This window comes from Hypanus sabinus, chromosome 30 (assembly GCF_030144855.1).
Source record: "Hypanus sabinus isolate sHypSab1 chromosome 30, sHypSab1.hap1, whole genome shotgun sequence".
Taxonomy (NCBI): Eukaryota; Metazoa; Chordata; class Chondrichthyes; order Myliobatiformes; family Dasyatidae; genus Hypanus; species Hypanus sabinus.
The window spans coordinates 28610094-28629577 of NC_082735.1; the positions used below are offsets into that span (position 1 = coordinate 28610094).

The following is a 19484-nucleotide window of genomic DNA, read 5'->3' on the forward strand; positions in this document are numbered from 1 at the left end:
TTTTGCTGTGGTACCGTTGCTCAGATGGTAGCAGCTGGAACAGTTTGTGGTTGGGGTGACTCAGGTCCCCAATAATTCTTCGGGTCCTTTTTACTCCCAATTTCAGCAAACTGATAGAAATGGGTAAAGTACCTTTACATCTGCGGAAGTTACACTTAGCGATGATTTATTGGGTTAACATAAGATGACATAAAGTTGGTCACCCAACATTAGTAGAATGTTGGGAGCACTGTATTCACAAGTTTTTAGTGAATGGGCACAAAATCTTGATTTGTGTAATGTGGATCATGGTCCCAGTGTACCCCTTTCTGTCACTCCTCAGTGGATTTTCCCTTTGCCTCTGGTTGATTTGGGCTTTCAGGAAAAGATCAAGGTGAGGAGTGATTGTTTATCAGTGGCACAGGAAGTTCAGTAAATTATGCAAGGCAGATATTATGGATTCCTACATATCTATACAGATGGTGCAAAAGATCCAATGACAGATCATACATGTGTTTCTGTTCCAAAGTTTCCAGTGACCAAATATTATCAGACAAAGTATCAATATTCACATCTGAGGTGACTACTATCATCTTAGCCTTGGTCTTGACATCTATTGGAATGGGTACTTCAAACTGTAGGCCAGACATTCTTTTTGGGATTGAACAACATCTGTTGAGGCTGCAGGATCTCGGCATTTGTATACATTTCATATAGGTTCCTGCCCATGTTGGCGTTGAAGGAAACGAGATGGCAGACATCCTTGCCAAGCAATCACTTCAAATTAAGGATATATTGTAAATGTAGTGGTGCCTTTACATAAGGGGGAGATGAAAGCCATACATTTCAATCACTATGGCAACAAAGTTGGGATAAGGAAAAGAAAGGGCAGCATTTATGTAAAAATTCAGAGGATGAACTGAACTGGGGGATGGGTGTAAAAGGATAGAAGTAATGCTTATATATTTACATATTGGACATACTAGGTTGAATAATTCCCTTTTCAGAATTAATATCCATGATACCAGCATCTGTAGGGAGTGCACTTGTCAAGAACTGGCACAGCGTATATCATCTGAATGCAGTTCCCGTGAGGTACAATGAAACATTTTAACATGGAAAGATTGTTAGGATATCACTGCCATCGTAATGTATATAAGTGTGTATCTGACTTTCTGAAAAGCCACAGACTTCTTAATACTATTTGAGATTTTTGGAGGGGTAATTTAGTGGTTATACCTCCTGACTCTTTTGCTCCACGCTCCAACTCAGAAGGTGGTGGTAGTGCACCTTATGTGGGTCTGCCAGCCACCATTAAACTTTACAAGAAGAAGAACACCACCCACCATCCTGGGATGAGGAAGAAAGGAAGGTCCAGTGATGTGAGGACAAGAGATAATTGGCCTTTGTCCAGGGATCTCTCTTCCTGCCTGTAAAACATCAACTATAATTTGGAGCAGAACAAACCAAACTTCTTGGGTGACTAGAGGGTGCCAGAATGTCAGAAAGGATACAGATATCTGGAAAAGCATGATTCCCAAAGAAAGATTAAATTAAACAGAAGGTGATGGAAATCTACAGCAACACACACACATAAGGAACTCAGCAAGTCAGGCAGCATCTATGGAGGAAAATAAACAGTTGATGGTTTTGGCCGAAACCCTTCATCGAGTCCAAAATGTTAACTGTTTAAATTAAAACAACAACACACACAAAATGCTGGTAGAACACAGCAGGCCAGGCAGCATCTATAGGGAGAAGCGCTGTCGACAAAGGGTCTCGGCCCGAAACGTCGACAGCGCTCCTCCCTATAGATGCTGCCTGGCCTGCTGTGTTCTACCAGCATTTTGTGTGTGTTGTTGTTTGAATTTCCAGCAACTGCAGATTTCCTCGTGTTAACTGTTTAAATTAAGTTAGTGTATTAATGTCACATGAACTGAGGTACAATGAAAAAACATGCCTTGCATACTGTCCATGCAGATAATTCATTACAACTATTGAGGTAGCACAAGGGAAAACAATAGCAGAGTGCAGAATAAAGTACTACAGTTAAAGAGAAAGTACAGAACAGGTAGACAATAAGGTGCAAGTTCATAGTGAGATTGAGTCCATCTTATTATACTAAGGAACTGTTGAATAATCTTATGATAGTGGGACAGAAGCTGGCCTTGAGCACGGTGAGCATGCTTTTAGGCTTTTGTACCTTCTGCCTAATGCAAGGGGGAGAAGACAGAATGTCTGGAGTGGGTGGGATCTTTAATTATGCTTGCTGCTTTGGTTACTCCCTGGGGCAGTGAGAATTGCAAGCAGAGTCCAGGGAGGGAAGACTGCTTTCTGTAATGCATCGATTTATGTCCACAACTCTCTGCAGTTTCTTGTGGTTATAGGCAGAGCAGTCACTCTAACAAGCCAGCGTCTCTGCTGTTTGTTTTCCCCCATTGATGCTACCTGAGTTCCTCCAGCATTTTGCGTGCGTTTTTCAAGATTTCCAGCATCTGCAGAATATCTTGTGCCTCTGCATCCAAAGAGGACGTTTTCTTTGGTGCATCAACAAAAGCACTAAGTGCCATGGAGGACGTACCAGATTTCTTTATCCCCCTGGGGAAAATCAGTCCCAGTAGAGCCAAATTGTTATCAAGGGTCTCAACCTGAAACACAGGTTGTCCATTTCCCTCCACAGAAGCTGCCTGACCTGCTGAGTCCTCCGGCATTTTATTTGTTGTGTCAAGATTTCAGCATCTGGAGTCTCTTGAATCTCCAGTGGAATCCTTCAAACAAGATGCCTGAAACAAGACCTTGTCGTAACCAGTACTTGGTTTTGACAGAAAGATGTACAAAAACACATAGCAATGCCTTCAATCTGGGCACTAGTACATTTGAGGTAATGCTATTATGTAAGTGAGTTCACATGGAAAGAATTACTGATGCCATTATCGGTGCTGATTTCTGGGGGAACAACTACCTAAAGTTCATCCATCAGCATGGCCCTGAAACAGGAATTCCAAATCATGGGTCCACAGATCCTGCGGTTAATGGTAGAGGCCCATGGCATAAAGATGGTTGGAATTTCCACCCCCCCCCCCCGCCTTAAAACAGTGATGGCAACAGAAACATCTGACACAGTAAAATCAATGTCACAGGGCTTCGGGCTCCCCGAAAAGTATCAAAGTTTTTACAAGTAAACTCTTCTTGGGCTTCCATCTGGGTGCAGGTATCGATTTGAACCAACGTTTCGATGACGTTTCTTGATTTGCAAGTGAAAATTATTATCTGTCATCACTTGTGCAAATTCAACTGAAAGTTAATCAGACCTACTTGGGAGATCAAAGCTGGTTCAGCTCATTCATTGTTTTTTTTTAATCCCTCAAACTATGTAGCTCTTGAGGCCATTTAAGAGGGCATTTAAATGATGTGGGTTTGGAGTCTTGCATAGGCCATACCAGGCAAAGATTGAAGATACCTTTTCCTGAAGAACAGCATTGAATAGATAGAATGAGTGTTTTAATGACAATCTAATAGTTTCATGGTAACCTACAGCGACACTGGGCTTAATTTTCCCAGATTTATTTAAATTCCTTGGCTGCCTTGGAAGGAATTGAATTTACACCACGTCGATACACCACTTATTGACCACATCAATAGTCCAGGCAAAATAAAAACAAGTAAAAGCTTGGATAGTTTTCTGCAGTGAACTCATTCTAGTTCAGCAAAGTTCTGTACCATGATGACAAGTGCTACGTCACAGGAAGCAGTTTAGATATACTGAAAAATTAAACCAGGAGGAGGATAATATCAACAAACTCAATCCTCTACAATAGGAGTGTGTAGCTTAGGAACAAATACAGCCTTTTGAAATAAAACTATAACAGCATCAGAGGAAGTGATTGAGATACTACTTGGACAGGTACATTGGGGGAGAGGCCAAACGCAGGAAATTGGGACTAGCTAAGTGAACAATATGGCAGGTGTGTTCTCATTGGGCAAAGAGCCTGTATCCATGCAGTATTGCTCTACAACTCCACAAAATGGCAAACTAAGATATACAAGCAACACACACAAAATGCTGGTGGAACACAGCAGGCCAGGCAGCATCTATAGGGAGAAGTACAGCCGGAGTTTTGGACCGAGACCCTTCGTCAAGACTAACTGAAAGATATACAACTTATTTAAAAAAAAACTGAGCAGTTTTAGCAGGATGTGCTAACTGAATGCAGGTAATTTCCAGTTTATAACAGGGTTCCATTCATGAAAACAGTTTGCAACCTGAACCATGCACCAAGTGGAAATGTAGCCACAAACCAAGTTCACAGGTGGCAGAAGATGCTTGTGACCCTGCAGTATCTGACAAAACTGTACTATCAGTCCCCTAAATTCTAGTACAGACAGAGGTCGGACACTTGTAAGCTTGGGAGGACCTGTAATGGCGAGTTGGCTCCTGCAGATGCTCTTAACACAGGGGCCGAGAAGGGCTTTGAGCCAAGAATTGCAGGTAAGTATTAAGGATTACCCCTTAGTAATAATGATCAGTTAAGTTCAAAGTACATTCACTATCAAAGTATGTATAAATTAAACAACCTTGAGATTCGAGGACTTACAAGCAGCCATTAAAAAGAAAGATGAACACCTTATTTGGAGGGGGAGAGAGGGAGGGGAGGGAGAAACACAATTCATGCAAACAATAAAAGCAAGTTACAGCATCCAGAACCAAAAAGTGAGTCCGCAGCTCTGAAGCCTGGAGCAGGCCCATAGCCTCGGCTGCAGTTCATCACACTGTGGGGCAAATTGTAGCAACACAAAGCCTGTGGCAGGACACAGCCTCAGTACCACAGCTTGCAGAACTCACCTTCAGTCCATACATACCGCTTTTTTCAGTCCAACTAGACCGGTGTTTGAATTGTCCACAGGGTCATCCCCGGACCCCACCACTCCGATACTCTATGGGCCTGGATCCCATTGCCACGTTCCAGCCTGTACTTGACCTTTCCAAATTGGTCCAGCGCTTAGATCCGTCCATCCTCACTCTCGGTTCGGAATGACGGGCTCTGAACTTCCTCTGCTCCTACTTTTCTCCGCTCCACCTCCAACTTCGTTTTGAACATGTGTCAACCTTGCTGTTAGGCATAGGGGGAATCAGTATTTGCTGACAAGTACCTTTATTGACTCCGCAGAAGAGCATGGGAATTTACACAACAGAATACCTTCTTGTGCAGCTAGTAAGTTTCCCTGACTCTCCATCAACAGTCGTAGAACAGAAAAGGTAAAATCCAGGAAAGGAGTCAATGCCGGCCAAGTGTTCCTCATGATCCCAATTTATAATCTCCAGGTTTCCGATGTGGGGGTCCTTCACAACTGTGATGGTTGGTCTTTGGAGAGTTGTCGCTCCTTTGCATTTTTATATGCTTTTTCTCACCACTTCAAATGTTGCACTTCAATCTCATTGGCTTGAGGTCACCTGACCAACCAGGGCCATCTTCTTAGTGGCTCTGGTCCAGGGCTACAACCCATATTGTTCTGTAGCCAACATGAGAAAATATGCAGATGCTGGAATTCTAAAGCAACACACATCAACTGCTGGAGGAAGTCAGCAGGCCAGGCAGCATCTATGGATAACAGTAAACAGTCGACGTTTTGGGCCGAGACCCTTCATCAGATCAAGAGTCTTGGCTGAAAACATTGACTGTTTACTCTTTTCCATAGATGCTGCCTGACCTGCTGATTTCCTCCAGAACTGTGTATGTGTTGCCTTGCTCTATGGCCTTTGCCCTCAGCCTCATGCCTTTTTCAACTCTGACTTGTTCAAATCAGTTGTACCAGGTGATCTAGACACAGCCTAACAAGATCATGGATTACTCCTCATTCAAGCCTGTGACTTAATATAATAATTAGCTATTTGTCTGAGAATGGTCTCAGGTTTAGCAGATTATTAGCAGAAACTCCTTGTGTTCACATTTCAATTGCTCTGTTTAAGTTATCCCCGCGCAAGAATCAGTTATCAACCAGTTCAAAAATGGCAACTGCAACTACAGTCTCACAAAATGGCCACCTCCATTTCCATTCACTGATTATCTGGTAAGGCTGGCATTCTGAGATGGAGGAAGAAAGTAGCTGGGGGAGAGAGCAAATTAGTTGGGAGGGGAGGAAATGTGGTGCCATCTCTATCTCAGTTCTGCCTCTTCAATTGGGGATGGAGACATGGGGGCTGTAAGAGATGGAAGAAGGATCTTTCTTCCAGTAAGATGGTGGCATGCTTGGATGCAGCAGCCTCTCTGGTCCAAATAATAAAGTGAAATTGTTTGTCATTTTTGGTATAATCACAGGGCACTGCTGGTTATCAAGTATGGCAGGTCTACCCCACTAGCAAGTTGCTCAGTAGCAGGGGACCTGGACTTATGCACTGTGATGCGGTGTGCTTCAGCCATGCGGCAAAGAAGGCGACAGAGGCGGTGAGCGAAGGCAGTGCATGATCCAGCAAATGGTGAAAATGATTGATGTTTTTATTGTGATTGCAAGACCTTGTTGGACATAGGTAGATGTACGTTTGTAGAATACTGTGCTTCTGATTCACTGGTTCATTGGTGTGGCTGTTGGCAGGGGAGCTGTGCAGCCTTGAACCAGGCCCTTGTGCCTTAGGGTTGCCTGTTGCAGTCACTGGGGAGGGAGATACTGGAGCTGGCTGTGTGCTGCTGAATCCCATACTGGGTTGGGAGCTTTCCCTCCTGTTGGTGCTGCCCTCCAGTGTTTGCTCCCAGGACAAGCTGGACTGCACTCGTCTCTGGTTATACTTGTACGAGTTAGGGATCTGTGGCAGCCTGTTCTTGCAGAAATGTAGCTTCAGGACAACATCCATGGGCCATGACACTCAGGGCCTTGGGCTACATTATTATTTAGAATTTTTTTTTGTAACTGCATGTTTCTCTGCGATCATTATATGTGCTGCGGGTGACTGTTGGAGATTTGATTTTGCATCTTGACTCCCAAGGAAAGCTGTTTCATTTCATATGGTTGGATGACAATTAAACTTGATTATTCATCACAATCCTCAGCCAGCTGTCTGTTCAGACCCGGGACAATAAAACAACAGAGATAGAATCAAAAGGAATAAACATAAGAGGGATTTTGAATGCTTATGGATTTGAGTCACAGTATCCTGTCAAAAAACACTCACTTAACTGGAACAGCAAGTTTCACAAGGCAGGTAACAATGAAGCCTGTGGAAACTCAAAATGAGCTGACCTGAAAACATTTGCTGCTTCAGTTTGAAACCTTACTTCACATGGATACATCCAGTCTTATTTCATTGTTTTGGGATAACAGTTGCTGGGAGAGTAAAAAAGTAATCACCCTTTATTTGTATCAAAATATTACTGCACAATTTATATTTTCCAACAACCCCTCTAACTTCATGGTTACTGATAAACACAAAAGACAATACTTCAATCTGAACTCGCCAAAATACAGTAACAACAATATCTTTGCAAAAGAAAGTTGAAAGATTTTACTCGAGGGTTAAGTAGAGATTTTAACAATGCACATAAAATAGAGATTAACTATTGCACATAAACTTACACAGCCAACCAATAGATTGTTAAAGTCTGAATGAACCAAGAGACATCATTAAATATCTCTTTATAATTCTGTGGATATTTTATGTGCTTATTATCATCAATTCTTTAAAAGCACCCAGTTTTCATTCAGTGCTGAATAAAATGTATTCTGAGACAGCGTTTTCTACTTTCTGTTCCAGCAACATAATGTATTCCAAAACCCAGATCATTATTTCCCTATATGCTTTTAAATCGTGGGCACTAACAGGCAAATTTCTAATTCAGGAGAGTTACACTGTGTACCAGCACTTTAATGTTGTGCACTCATTTTCGAGACTGTCCAACCCAGCTTGAATTATTATTACAAGATATGGCAGCACAACTAATTTAAGAGTCAATCACATTGGTGTTTGACATTACAAGCACACTGTAATTGTTTTTATATTATGCAATAATACATGATTCAATTTTTTGTAACAAGTTCACTTTTCGATCATACACTGCAGATGACAACATATCATCCTGACTTAGATATTAAAATTTAACTGATTATAGCTAAAACTTTTGCAACCAAGGGCAAAAGTAGATGAATGTAAGAAGATAAATCATGAGATTTCTTAGTTGTAAAAACGTGCTGGGACAAAGCTGCTCCTTAGAGCAAAGAAAAACAGTGAACAATAAAACTTTAATTAGCAGAAAGAACTCAAAATAACTCAAAATAAATTTCAAATAACTTGGTGGAAAAAAAATTCACAAGTAAATCTTTTCAGCTTTTGAAAACACAATAAAGCTTCCAATCTTTACATTGGTGGCTCAATCTGGGAAATTCAGGACAGCAAGTTTGGCTTTCTCTAATTTTCACAGAGAACCTGTTCCAAAATAGACATTCCATACAGGTTTGCTTTCTCCGCACCGTTCTTCAATAACATAAAGTCTTTGCATGATTTATTGTTCTTTGCTAACTCAGCTAAAACAGATTGAAAGGCAGTAATAAGATCAGACTCTACAGTCACAGGGGAAGCTTGAGATAGCAAATCAAAAATATCATTCAACCATTCTGAGTCAATTATACTTTGTGGCAGCCATGGTAACAAAGGTATGCAGCTACCAAAAGCTTGCATTCCTAGAAACCAAAGCTCAGAAATTTGATCCCAAATTTCCTGGTACTTCTCAGTCTGGACAATCCATGTTCTTTGATCCATTTTTTCTCTTTGTATTGTGTGTGCTTTTGAAAGAAAGTGGATCGCCTCTTGGAAAAACCCTTTGGATACTGAGTCTCCCTGAAGCACTGAAAGAAAAGATTTTATTTTAATATACAAGCTGCAGAACACTCCTAATCACAAAACTCATACTCAAAGCCAGGCATGAAGAGGTCATCAGTCTCTGCTCCAAAACAGAAGTGTTCTTGGCTGTCATACAACTGTCTATATTTCTCCTAAAGCATTCCAACACGGCCTTAAAATACCTAACAATCATGTCACCAAGTCATTTGATCCATGTGCTCAACAAATCCCACTCCTCATTATACAATTTTTGCACCTTTTTGCTCTCATCTGTCCCAGCATGATTTCTAGAAACACACACAAAGTGCTGGTGGAACATAGCTGGTCAGGCAGCATCTATAGGGAGAAGCACTATTGATGTTTCGGGTCGAAACCCTTCGACAGGACTAACTGAAAGGAAAGATTGTAAGAGATTTGAAAGTAGGAGGGGGAGGGGAAAACGCAAAATGATAGGAGAAGACTGGAGAGGGTGGGGTGAAGCTGAGAGCTGGAAAGGTGATCGGCAAAAGGAATACCGAGCTGGAGAAGCGAAAGGATCATGGGACAGGAGGCAATAGGAGAAAAAAAGGGGGAGGGGAGCACCAGAGGGAGATGGAGAACAGGCAGAGTGATGGGCAGAAAGAGAGAAAAAAAAAGGAGGGGGAAAAATCTAAATATGTCAGGGATGGGGTAAGAAGGGGAGGAGGGGCATTAACGGAAGTCAGAGAAGTCAATGTTCATGCCATCAGGTTGGAGGCTACCCAGACGGTATATAAGATGTTGTTCCTCCAACCTGAGTGTGGCTTCATCTTGACAGTAGAGGAGGCCATGGATAGACATATCAGAATGAGAATGGGACGTGGAATTAAAATGTGTGGCCACTGGGAGATCCTGCTTTTTCTGGTGGACGGAGCGTAGGTGTTCAGTGAAACGGTCTCCCAGTCTGCGTCGGGTCTCACTAATATATAAAAGGCCACACCGGGAGCACTGGACGCCGTATACCACACCAGCCGACTCACAGGTGAAGTGTCGCCTCACCTTGAAGGACTGTCTGGGGCCCTGAATGGTGGTGAGGAGGAAGTGTAAGGGCAGGTGTAGCACTTGTTCCACTTACAAGGATGAGTGCCAGGAGGGAGATCGGTGGGAAGGGATGTGGGGGACGAATGGACAAGGGAGTCCCGTAGGGACCGATTCCTGCTGAAAGTGGGGGGGGGGGGGGGGGGGGAGGGAAAGATGTGCTTGGTAGTGGGATCCTGTTGGAGGTGGCGTAAGTTACTGAGAATTATACGTTGGACCCGGAGGCTGGTAGAGTGGTAGGTGAGGACAAGAGGAACCCTGTCCCGAGTGGGTTGGTGGGCGGATGGGGTGAGGGCAGATGTGCGGGAAATGGGAGAGATGCGTTTGAGAGCATAGTTGATGGTGGAAGAAGGGAAGCCCCTTTAGACATCTCCTTTGTCCTGGAATGAAAAGCCTCATCCTGAGAGCAGGTGCGGCAGAGGAATTGTGAGAAGGGGATAGCATTTTTGCAAGGAACAGGGTGGGAAGAGGAATAGTCCAGGTAGCTGTGAGAGTCTGTTTAGTAGATATAGTAGACAGGCTTATAGTAGATATCAGCAGATAAGCCGTCTCCAGAGACGGAGACAAAAAGATCAAGAAAGGGGAGGGAGGTGTCAGAAATGGACCAGGTAAATTTGAGGGCAGGGTGAAAGTTGGAGGCAAAGTTAATGAAGTCAACGAGCTCAGCATGCGTGCAGGAGGCAGCGCCAATGCAGTCCAGAAGAAGAAGATTTCTAGAAGAAGCTTTTCCTACCATTCTTGCACAATGATTTTGAACTTCCCACAAAGTTTCAATCTTGGCCTTCTCTTGTTCATCACAAGTACACATTGTCTTTCGACAATCTTATGAACAAACAAAAATCTTTTTGACATGCTTACAACTACAAATAACTTTTAAATGTCTGACTTATAGTTCAGGTGAGACCTTCTCCAAATGAACTTCTTAAGATATTCTTCACTACCACTCAGAAACCCAGCTCACAATTTCATACTTTCTTCTGTATTATCACTGGGGTTACAGCCAATAGTAGACTAACTACTTATCCCAAGCTGTGTGTCACATTAATCCTCTACTAAAATAGCTTTCTTCCACTTTCAACCTTTATTGCTACCATTTTCATCATAAAGTCATTTCCCCATTTATCACCTCCAGTTAGAACTTGACCAACATTTTCCGGATTAACTTTCCACACTTTATCTGCTCATAAGATTAATGTCGAAATCAGATCAGGCATTCATTTTCACCAAACTTCAATAACTTAAATCACTAATCTCCACTCTCTTCAATGAACTAATTTCAAAATCTTTTGATGAACTTCTTTGCAAATCACACCAAGGCTCTTGTATACAGAAAGTTTCCTCTAGCCTTGTCTCAATTCACATTTTCTGGCTTTTCAACATTGGCTCCATTGCATCATCCCATCACTGGCCTATCTTGATGATAGAGTCTTTACCATATTTTGGCCTGCACTTGCAATTTTCGAAAACAACAATATTTCCCCCTATATGTTCAAAATCAGAATTTATACATCCTCAAACCTGTCTTCTTTAACCACAGCTTCAAAAACTTTCCATAATTCTTATTCAGCATTTGCATTCTCAATAATTTGTACATTCTTGATAAGTGAAATAATTAAATTTAGACGAGTAAATCACAATATTGTGAACTTTGATGCAGTTTTCATTAGACTGATCATGTGACAACCCAGCTGATTTTTAAATTCTGATTCATTGTGCAAAATGATTTAAACTCATTTGCATTAGCACAGATGGACATTGCTTTAAAATGTCCTGTAATCTCTCGTCCCCAAAGTAGTGATATTTTATCGTCAATTTTACATTACATGCAAAATTGGAAGATTGAACAGTAATAATTGGTAAACTGATATATAACAATTTATCTACTCTGTACCTGGTGTGTCAGCGAATATGCGGCTAATCATTAATCCCAAAGTGGTGAAATTGGCAGCAAGAATCAGGAAACGCTGATTGTAAAGCAGTGACTGCAAGGACTCCATTAACAACTTAAGTAAAGATGAGAAGCACTCTTCCTCTCTGTAAAAAGTAAAATGAAAACAAGGGTGAGCAATGTTTTATTAAGAAAGGTGACCATAACAACAAAAAAATCTGTACTTATTTTAAGATTTCCAATATTTTTGATTTTGTTTTTATAGGCTTCATCTGTTTTTCAGAGAGTTCCAAAATACTCTAACTTTCAAAGTAAAAATAAATCACCATTTCTGTGACAAGCGGGTGGCCCATTATTTTTAAACAGTGACTCCTGGATTGTAGATTTTATCAGAAGAAACAACATCCCCTTGTGATTAATTTTATCAAGACCCCTCTCCCTTCTAGGCTTCACTGGATACAAGCATCATCTATCCAAGCTTTCCTCATTAGACAATGTCCCCATTTCAGATATTCAGGTTTTTCTATAATGAAGAAGCACTGGCAAAGCTAGGACACTAGATTCTATTTCATGCAAATAAATTTTAATATGCGGAGAGCAACTGATCAGCTCATTAGCAATGCCAACATAACAGAATTACCTGATGACATACATGCAGTTATGATTTTTAATGGACAGTGATAATTTAGTTGGGCATCACAACCGATGACAGGGGTAAAGGGGGCATTAGGGTGGTTAGCATATTGATGGGAAATATTTGAAATGGTTTGTGAAACAGGATACCACCTGGACTAAACATTATCACTAAATCTTCTTTTATCTTCTAACTTCTTCTAAAAATACTACCAGACAGGTATATGGAGGAATTTAAGGTGGAGGGTTATATGGGAGGCAGGGTTCAAGGGTCAGCACACATTGTGGGCCAAAGGGCCTGTACTGTGCTGTATTGTTCTATCTCATATATGTCAAACTCAAGGCCCGCGGGCTAAATCTGGCCTGCGGTGGAATTATCTTTGGCCCGCAAGATAATATCGAATTACTATTAAAGCTGGCCCCAGTAATCGAAGCGCCTATGGCGTGTGATATGGCTAATGCTGAGTTTATTCAGGTACCAGGTTTTCAGGGTTTTTAGTGTTTATTCGGTTTCCCTGGTTTATTTCCTGAATATCATTAATGAATAATTTTTTTTCCTATTAGAGCTGGCCCGCCGGTATATTGCATGCACCACTAATACTACAAATCCCACAATGCACTGCCAGTGCATTGCTCGCGCTTGCCTTACTCTCTCATCAGCATCCTTATGGCGCTAGTCACGTGTGGTCAACTTTCAGCTATCCCTCACCCCAAAAATGGCTGAACGAAAGGTGGACTTTGAAAATAGGGGTTTTCAAGGCAGGTGGGAGGCAGAGTATATGTTCGCAGATATAAAGGGCAAACCTGTTTGTCTTGTGTGCAGAGACAGTGTGGCTGTAACTAAGAATATAACGTAAGACGACACTATGAAACGAAACACCATGACAAATACAAGCATCTGGACACGAAACAGAAGCCCGCGATGTGCGGTCAAAAGAGTTGATTGGTGGGCAGGATCCGGGAGAAGATGCGGGAGGAAAACAGGGCAGGTGAGCTGACAGCTTATCACTGCATCATACACCAGGAATCGTTGTGTGGCAAAGACTTGAAAATGGAACATATAATGAGCACCATAACACGAGCAGTTAACTTCATAAGAGCCATAGGTTTAAATCACCGCGAGTTCAAGTCGTTTCTGGAGGAGTTGGGTTCAGAATATAATGATTTGCCCTATCACACAGAGGTACGATGGTTAAGCCAAGGAAAAGTGCTGAATAGATGTTTTGAGTTGTGTGAGGAGATCTGTCAGTTCATGGAAAGCAAAGGGAAAGACACAACAGAGCTCCGGGATAAAAAGTTGCTTTGCGAAATGGCGTTTCTGTGTGACATCACGAGCCATCTCAATGCGCTCAACCTGCAGCTTCAGGGGCGGGGTCGTGTGATCACAGACATGTACGCTGCAGTGAGGGCTTTTAAAACCAAGCTGCGCCTGTGGGAGACGCAGATGCAGCAAGAAAACTTGAGCCATTTTCCGTGTTGCCAAACTATGAAAGAGCAGGTTTCTACCGCAGTGTTCCCACGTGCAAAGTTTGCTGAAAAACTTAGCATACTTGGTGCCGACTTTGAAGCCCAAAAAAGCAGGTTTGAACTGTTTAGTAATCCATTTGCAGCTGACGTGGAAAGCGTACCAACCAACATACAAATGGAGCTGATTGAACTCCAATGTAGTGACACACTCAAGGCAAAGAATGACTCGGTGGGCGCTGCACAGTTTCTACGTTTCATTCCCGACACAATGCCCCAGCTGCGTACCCAAGCTGCTCAAATGCTCTCTATGTTTGGCAGCACATATCTGTGTGAACAACTGTTCTCTTTGATGAAGATAAACAAAACATCACACAGGAGTCGACTTTCTGATGAACACCTTCACTCAATTCTGAGGATTTCCTCAGCTCAGAGCCTGACTCCAAATGTTGATGAATTTGCATCCAAGATGAGATGCCAAGTATCTGGCTTAGACTAGTGTGAATCACAGAGTTTTGGTCTGTGGAAAAATGTTTTTATTAGAAATTACTCTGGAAAAGCTGCAGATAAAGCCATAAGAAATAAACGCAACTGACTTTTTATTTATTTAATGTTCAATGTTGTTTTTGTAGGCAATAACCTAAGCTTTGTTAGTTCCAGGTTAATATGTGTAATAAATTCATTTCAATAAGTTTTGCAATAAACGCTGAACCAGTCCGGCCCTCGACTTGTACCGATTTTTAAATTTTGGCCCACTGTGTATTTGAGTTTGACACCCCTGTGTTAGGTCTACATTTGTGTTTGCTAATGCTTGATTTCAAACGGTTTATTAATGGAAAAGGTATGGCTCCCAAAACAATCTTAGCCGAAATAGCATCGTTTCTTTCTCGTTGCCTACTTTCTTGTAATCTACGTCTGTAAGTTAATACCAATCATAAAAAGAATGCTTGCTAGGCAAACTGCTTCATAAAAAACAAAATTCGTAAAGTGAAACAATTTTAGATATAGCAGAGACTGAGACACATGAGAGCAGGTTGAAAAAATGAAGGCAATGAAAGCTGTGGGAGCACGCGTGCGTGCACAACTGATCTGGCCCGCATGAAGTCGCATTTTTCTCAATCCGGCCCATGACCTAAAATGAGTTTGACACCCCTGTTCTATCTTCTAAATATCATAACCCAACGTATACCTACTTTACCTTAATTATTAAGCCAGGGAATCAGTGCTGTCAGTATTCCAGAAGCACCACCATTTTTATCTCAAGATGCCAATAATACCATACAGGATTATGCTTATCACAAGGTAAAATGATCCCAACTACTAGATCAGATCAAGGTCTGCAGTCATGCTGCATCAAGTGCTGAATGCTGGTACACAAGTTTATGGTACACCTGTCTGAGCTTCTATCTGAGACCCCTGCCAACGAGAAATCACTTTATGTCACTCCACATGGTATCAAGAAACAGTTTAAAAGACTGGACACAACAAACTTTGAAAACCATATAGCCAGAGGTACTTCAGGCTCAAATGTGTCAACACTGCCTGTCCCAGTGTGAACCAAAGAGGCAATATGGACTGAACATGCCATCAAGTATTCTGTTTTGTTGTGTTCCGTGTTGTACTGCCAAGCATTGGGAGCATAGTATGTTGGTGCCTGATTATGTGGTGACATTTGTTCACTGCCCCAGCACACCCTTGGTTGTGAATTCACTGAATGTTTCAATGTACGAGTGATAAATAAATCTGAATCTCAAAGTAGCCCTGGTAGAAATGAAGTCAATGGCTATAAAGGGAAAAATGCTCCAGTGTCATTGGTCACACAAACATAGAGGCCTTAAGATCAATCTTCTTTAACTACTTTATCAATACTCCTCTTTATAAGACCAGAAGTAGGGAAGTGCTGGTGATGTCCACCATTCCAACCCTTTTGCAACTCATTAACAAGTGGAGCAATCTTCACTTACAGGCAGCAGCAGCCAAAATTCAGACATGGTCTGATAAGTGACAAGCGACTTTCACACCATAACGTTGCTGACCATCTCCAATCACCTAACCATGATGTTCAATGGCATTACCACCACCAAGACCCTCACCAATAATGAGTTTGTGAGGTCAGGTTCAAAATTGACCAGAAACTTATTTGCAACAGGATTAACCATTTGGTTCCTGAACCAACTTGTACAACCATAACAATTTCAATAAAGCAACACTATGAGCACTTTGCATTACAATGGACCTTTCTTTAAATTGTATTCTTCATTGTACAATTTGTTGTTAATATATTTCCCTTGTAAATGTTGTGTATCTAATGCTGTGCGTTTGTGATGCTGATACAACTTTTTTGCTGCAACTGCACATATATAAATGTGTGCACTTGTCAATACACTTGACTTTTGATGTCAGTACTGTTCCTTGGCTGAGTATTTTGCTGCTCTATCTGTGCCATGTTCACAAAGCAGTTATCATAATGCTATTTCAGCTTAGGGTTTCGGAGTTCTGAATTCAAAGTTCAATCTCAGCATCCTCTGTAAGGAGTTTATACATCCACCCCGTGGAAGGCTGGGGTCTTCTCCGGGTGCTCTGATTTCCTCCCCACAGTCCAAAGAAGTAACGGTTAGTACATTAACTGGTAATAGCAAATTGTCCCATGATTAGGTGGGGGTTAAATTGGGGCTTGCTGGGCAGCACAGCACAAAGGGCTGGAAGGGCCTATTCAGTGCTATATATCTAAAATAAACTCATGACACCCCAAAGTCATTCCACTATTTCCAAGGCATAAGATAGGAATGAAATAGAATATTCCACACTTGCCTTTATTCGTACAGCTCCAATGATAGTCAAGAAGCTTGACCCAATCCAGCACAAAACAGCTAGTTTCAATATACTCCATCCTCCAATGGAAGAATTCATTACCTCCATCAATGTGTAGTGTGTACTGTAGCTATTCCCTACAGTAATAGTTTTTCAGAGCACCTTCTAAACTATAGACATCCATCACCAAAAAGGGCATCACCAAAAATAGTTTCAACTGCTGCATGTTCTTCTCCTGACATGGATATTTAAAGTCATTCATTCATCTGTGCTGGATCGGAATCCAATGCAAGTATTCTGTTTGAAGGGCTGCAGTGACTCAGGAAGGCTGCTTATCATCTTGGGGAGAATTGCAAGTGGTGACATTTAGAAGTTTGCCTTGGCATTGAACACTGAAAGGTATGCAAAGTAGAAAGCAATTTATCTTGCTCAATTATTGTTCTGGAAAATGTCCAAAATGTTGATCTTTTCACAGGAAAAATGACATTTAAATAAAGCTGCAACTATGGGTTGGGTTATTTTAGCAGCTACTTGAGATCACTAAGCAAAGTTCAAGCTTCAATGCACCTGTTCTCTAGTTGTAAACTGAATTCTAATGGTAATATAATGGCAATACATTTGCAACTATACTTGACAAAGTTGGTACTACATACTTAGTACTTCATACACTTCCAAGTAAATTTCTTGCAAAAAGGTAATCAAACCACCCTCTCCTTCCCTTTCTGGTCAGTACTGAGCCCCAGACTTTGGTGTTCCAGTCAACAGGGAGACGGCAAGAGACAGCACAATACAGGTCCTACGGCCCACAAAGCTGTGCCGATCATGTGCTTACCTTACAACTATCCAGGCTTTACCCATAGGCCTCTATTTTTCGAAGCTCCATGTAGCCATCCAGGAGTCTCTTAAAAGACCCTATCATTTCCGCCTCCACCACCATCACCAGCAGCCCATTCCACACACTCACCACTCTCAGTGTAAAAAGACTTACCTCTGACATCTGCTCTGTGCCTACTTCCAAGCGCCTTAAAATCATACCCTCTCATGCTAGTCATTTCAGCCCTGGGGAAAGCCTCTGACTATCCACACGATCAATCCCTCTCATCTTGAACAGATTGTAAATCTCCTGTGCACCCTTTCTATGGTTTCCAGATCCTTCCTGTAGTGAGGCAACCAGAATGGAGCACAGTACTCCAAGTGGGGTCTGACCAGGGTCCTATATAGCTGCAACATTACTTCTCAGCTCTTAAACTCAATCCCACAATGCACCATATGCCTTCTTAACCACTGAGTCAACCTGCGCAGCAACTTTGAGAGTCCTATGGACTCGGACCCCAAGATCCCTCTGATCCTCTACACTGCCAATAGTCTTACCATTAATACTATATTCTATCAACCACGATTGGAATAGCAGAGCAGACATAATGGGCCAAATGTCTAATTCTGTTCCTATGTCTTATGGATTGTTTTCACTACCCAGAAAACCCTTCTTTTCAATAATTTGTTCCAATGTATTTAATTTTTTCTAATATATTCAAAGGCTCTTGAACCAAAGGGGATAACTTTGCTCAATGTCACTTGCCACATCATTGAAGTGTTTCCACAATCAATGGACTCACTCCCAAGGACTCTTTACCTCATATACTTGAAATTTATTGCTCATTTATTATTATTATCATTTCTTCTTCTAGTATTTGCACAGTTTGTTGCCTTCTGCTCTGGTTGAATGTCCTAGTTGGGCAGCCTTTCATTGACTCTGTTATTGTTCTATAGATTTATTGAGAATGTCCACAAGAAAATAAATCACAGTATTATATATGGTGACATATGCACTTTGATAACAAACTTCACTTTGAAATTTTTGAACTTTAACTAATTTTCACAGAATTCTTCCATTATATTATAAAACTTCAGCTGAGATGGGTACTATATACCTGATCAGTGCAGGCTCAGTCACCACAAGATTAAGGAAAACTCCACAGGCAGTTCGGAGATTCATTTCAGGATCATCGGGTAAAGGTGGTGTATTTTGCCAAGAACTGAAGACCTTCCACTGTTGTGCAAAATAGCGGTAAAGTAAAACATGAAACCCATGTGAAATTAAGATTCTTCGAGGAGCATCCTCAGCTGAAAGGTGACAAAATCCAGGTAACAAGAACCTGTAAGTAAAGACACACAATTAGTCAACCATCTTAAGTGGACCCCAATATTAATAGAGGTTTTACTAGTAATTCTCAATTATCTTTCCCTAAGAAACTTCCATTGGGCTACTGTAAAATGGGAACATGATGCAAATCTGATTGAGAAGTTAATAGTATACATTTTTTTTGCATTTTGTAGAATAAAACATGAAAATCATTCAAACAGTTGACCATGTAATCTCATGACCCCATTCCACTGATCTGTTACTGTATACAGTACTTATTTTTATCCCTCATCCCTGAAAATGATTGATTTTCAATAATGTGCAATAACTATGCAACAATTGAAGAAACGAATGAACATCTGGCCAAAAATCAAATTCTGCCATTTCCAATTTTTTTTTGCATTTAAGAATGCAAAACTTAGAAACTTTGATAAAATAACCCCTCCCAGATAAAATTACAAGTTTGTGTAATCTTTTGTAATTTCATCCTTGGAGTCCAGATATCACTCTTAGATTATTAAAAGCTTTATTATGCATAAAGCATTTACATGCTGTATTCCCAGTGCATTATAACCAGACCTCTGCATATTTTTACTGTAAAAAGATAAAAAGGCCACTTTGCATTTTGCCTATTTCATGACATTTCATCTACATTCACAGACCACTATGTCCAAATTTTGTTT

The 19484-nt window shown here is 41.2% G+C and overlaps 1 protein-coding gene across 3 annotated transcripts in view; it reads right to left on the bottom strand.

Moving 5' to 3' along the window:
* Window positions 1-7297: 7297 nt before the first annotated feature.
* Window positions 7298-19484, bottom strand: part of ncdn (neurochondrin) — a 36242-nt gene continuing 24055 nt past the window's right edge. For all 3 annotated transcript variants that reach the window (XM_059954516.1, XM_059954512.1, XM_059954515.1), the window contains exons 5-7: window positions 18590-18814; window positions 11754-11896; window positions 7298-8811 (exon numbers count right to left, since the gene is read on the bottom strand). In XM_059954516.1, coding sequence (XP_059810499.1) covers window positions 8375-8811; window positions 11754-11896; window positions 18590-18814 — 805 coding nt within the window. In that variant the 3' untranslated portion in view covers window positions 7298-8374. The remainder of the gene's footprint in view (window positions 8812-11753; window positions 11897-18589; window positions 18815-19484) is intronic.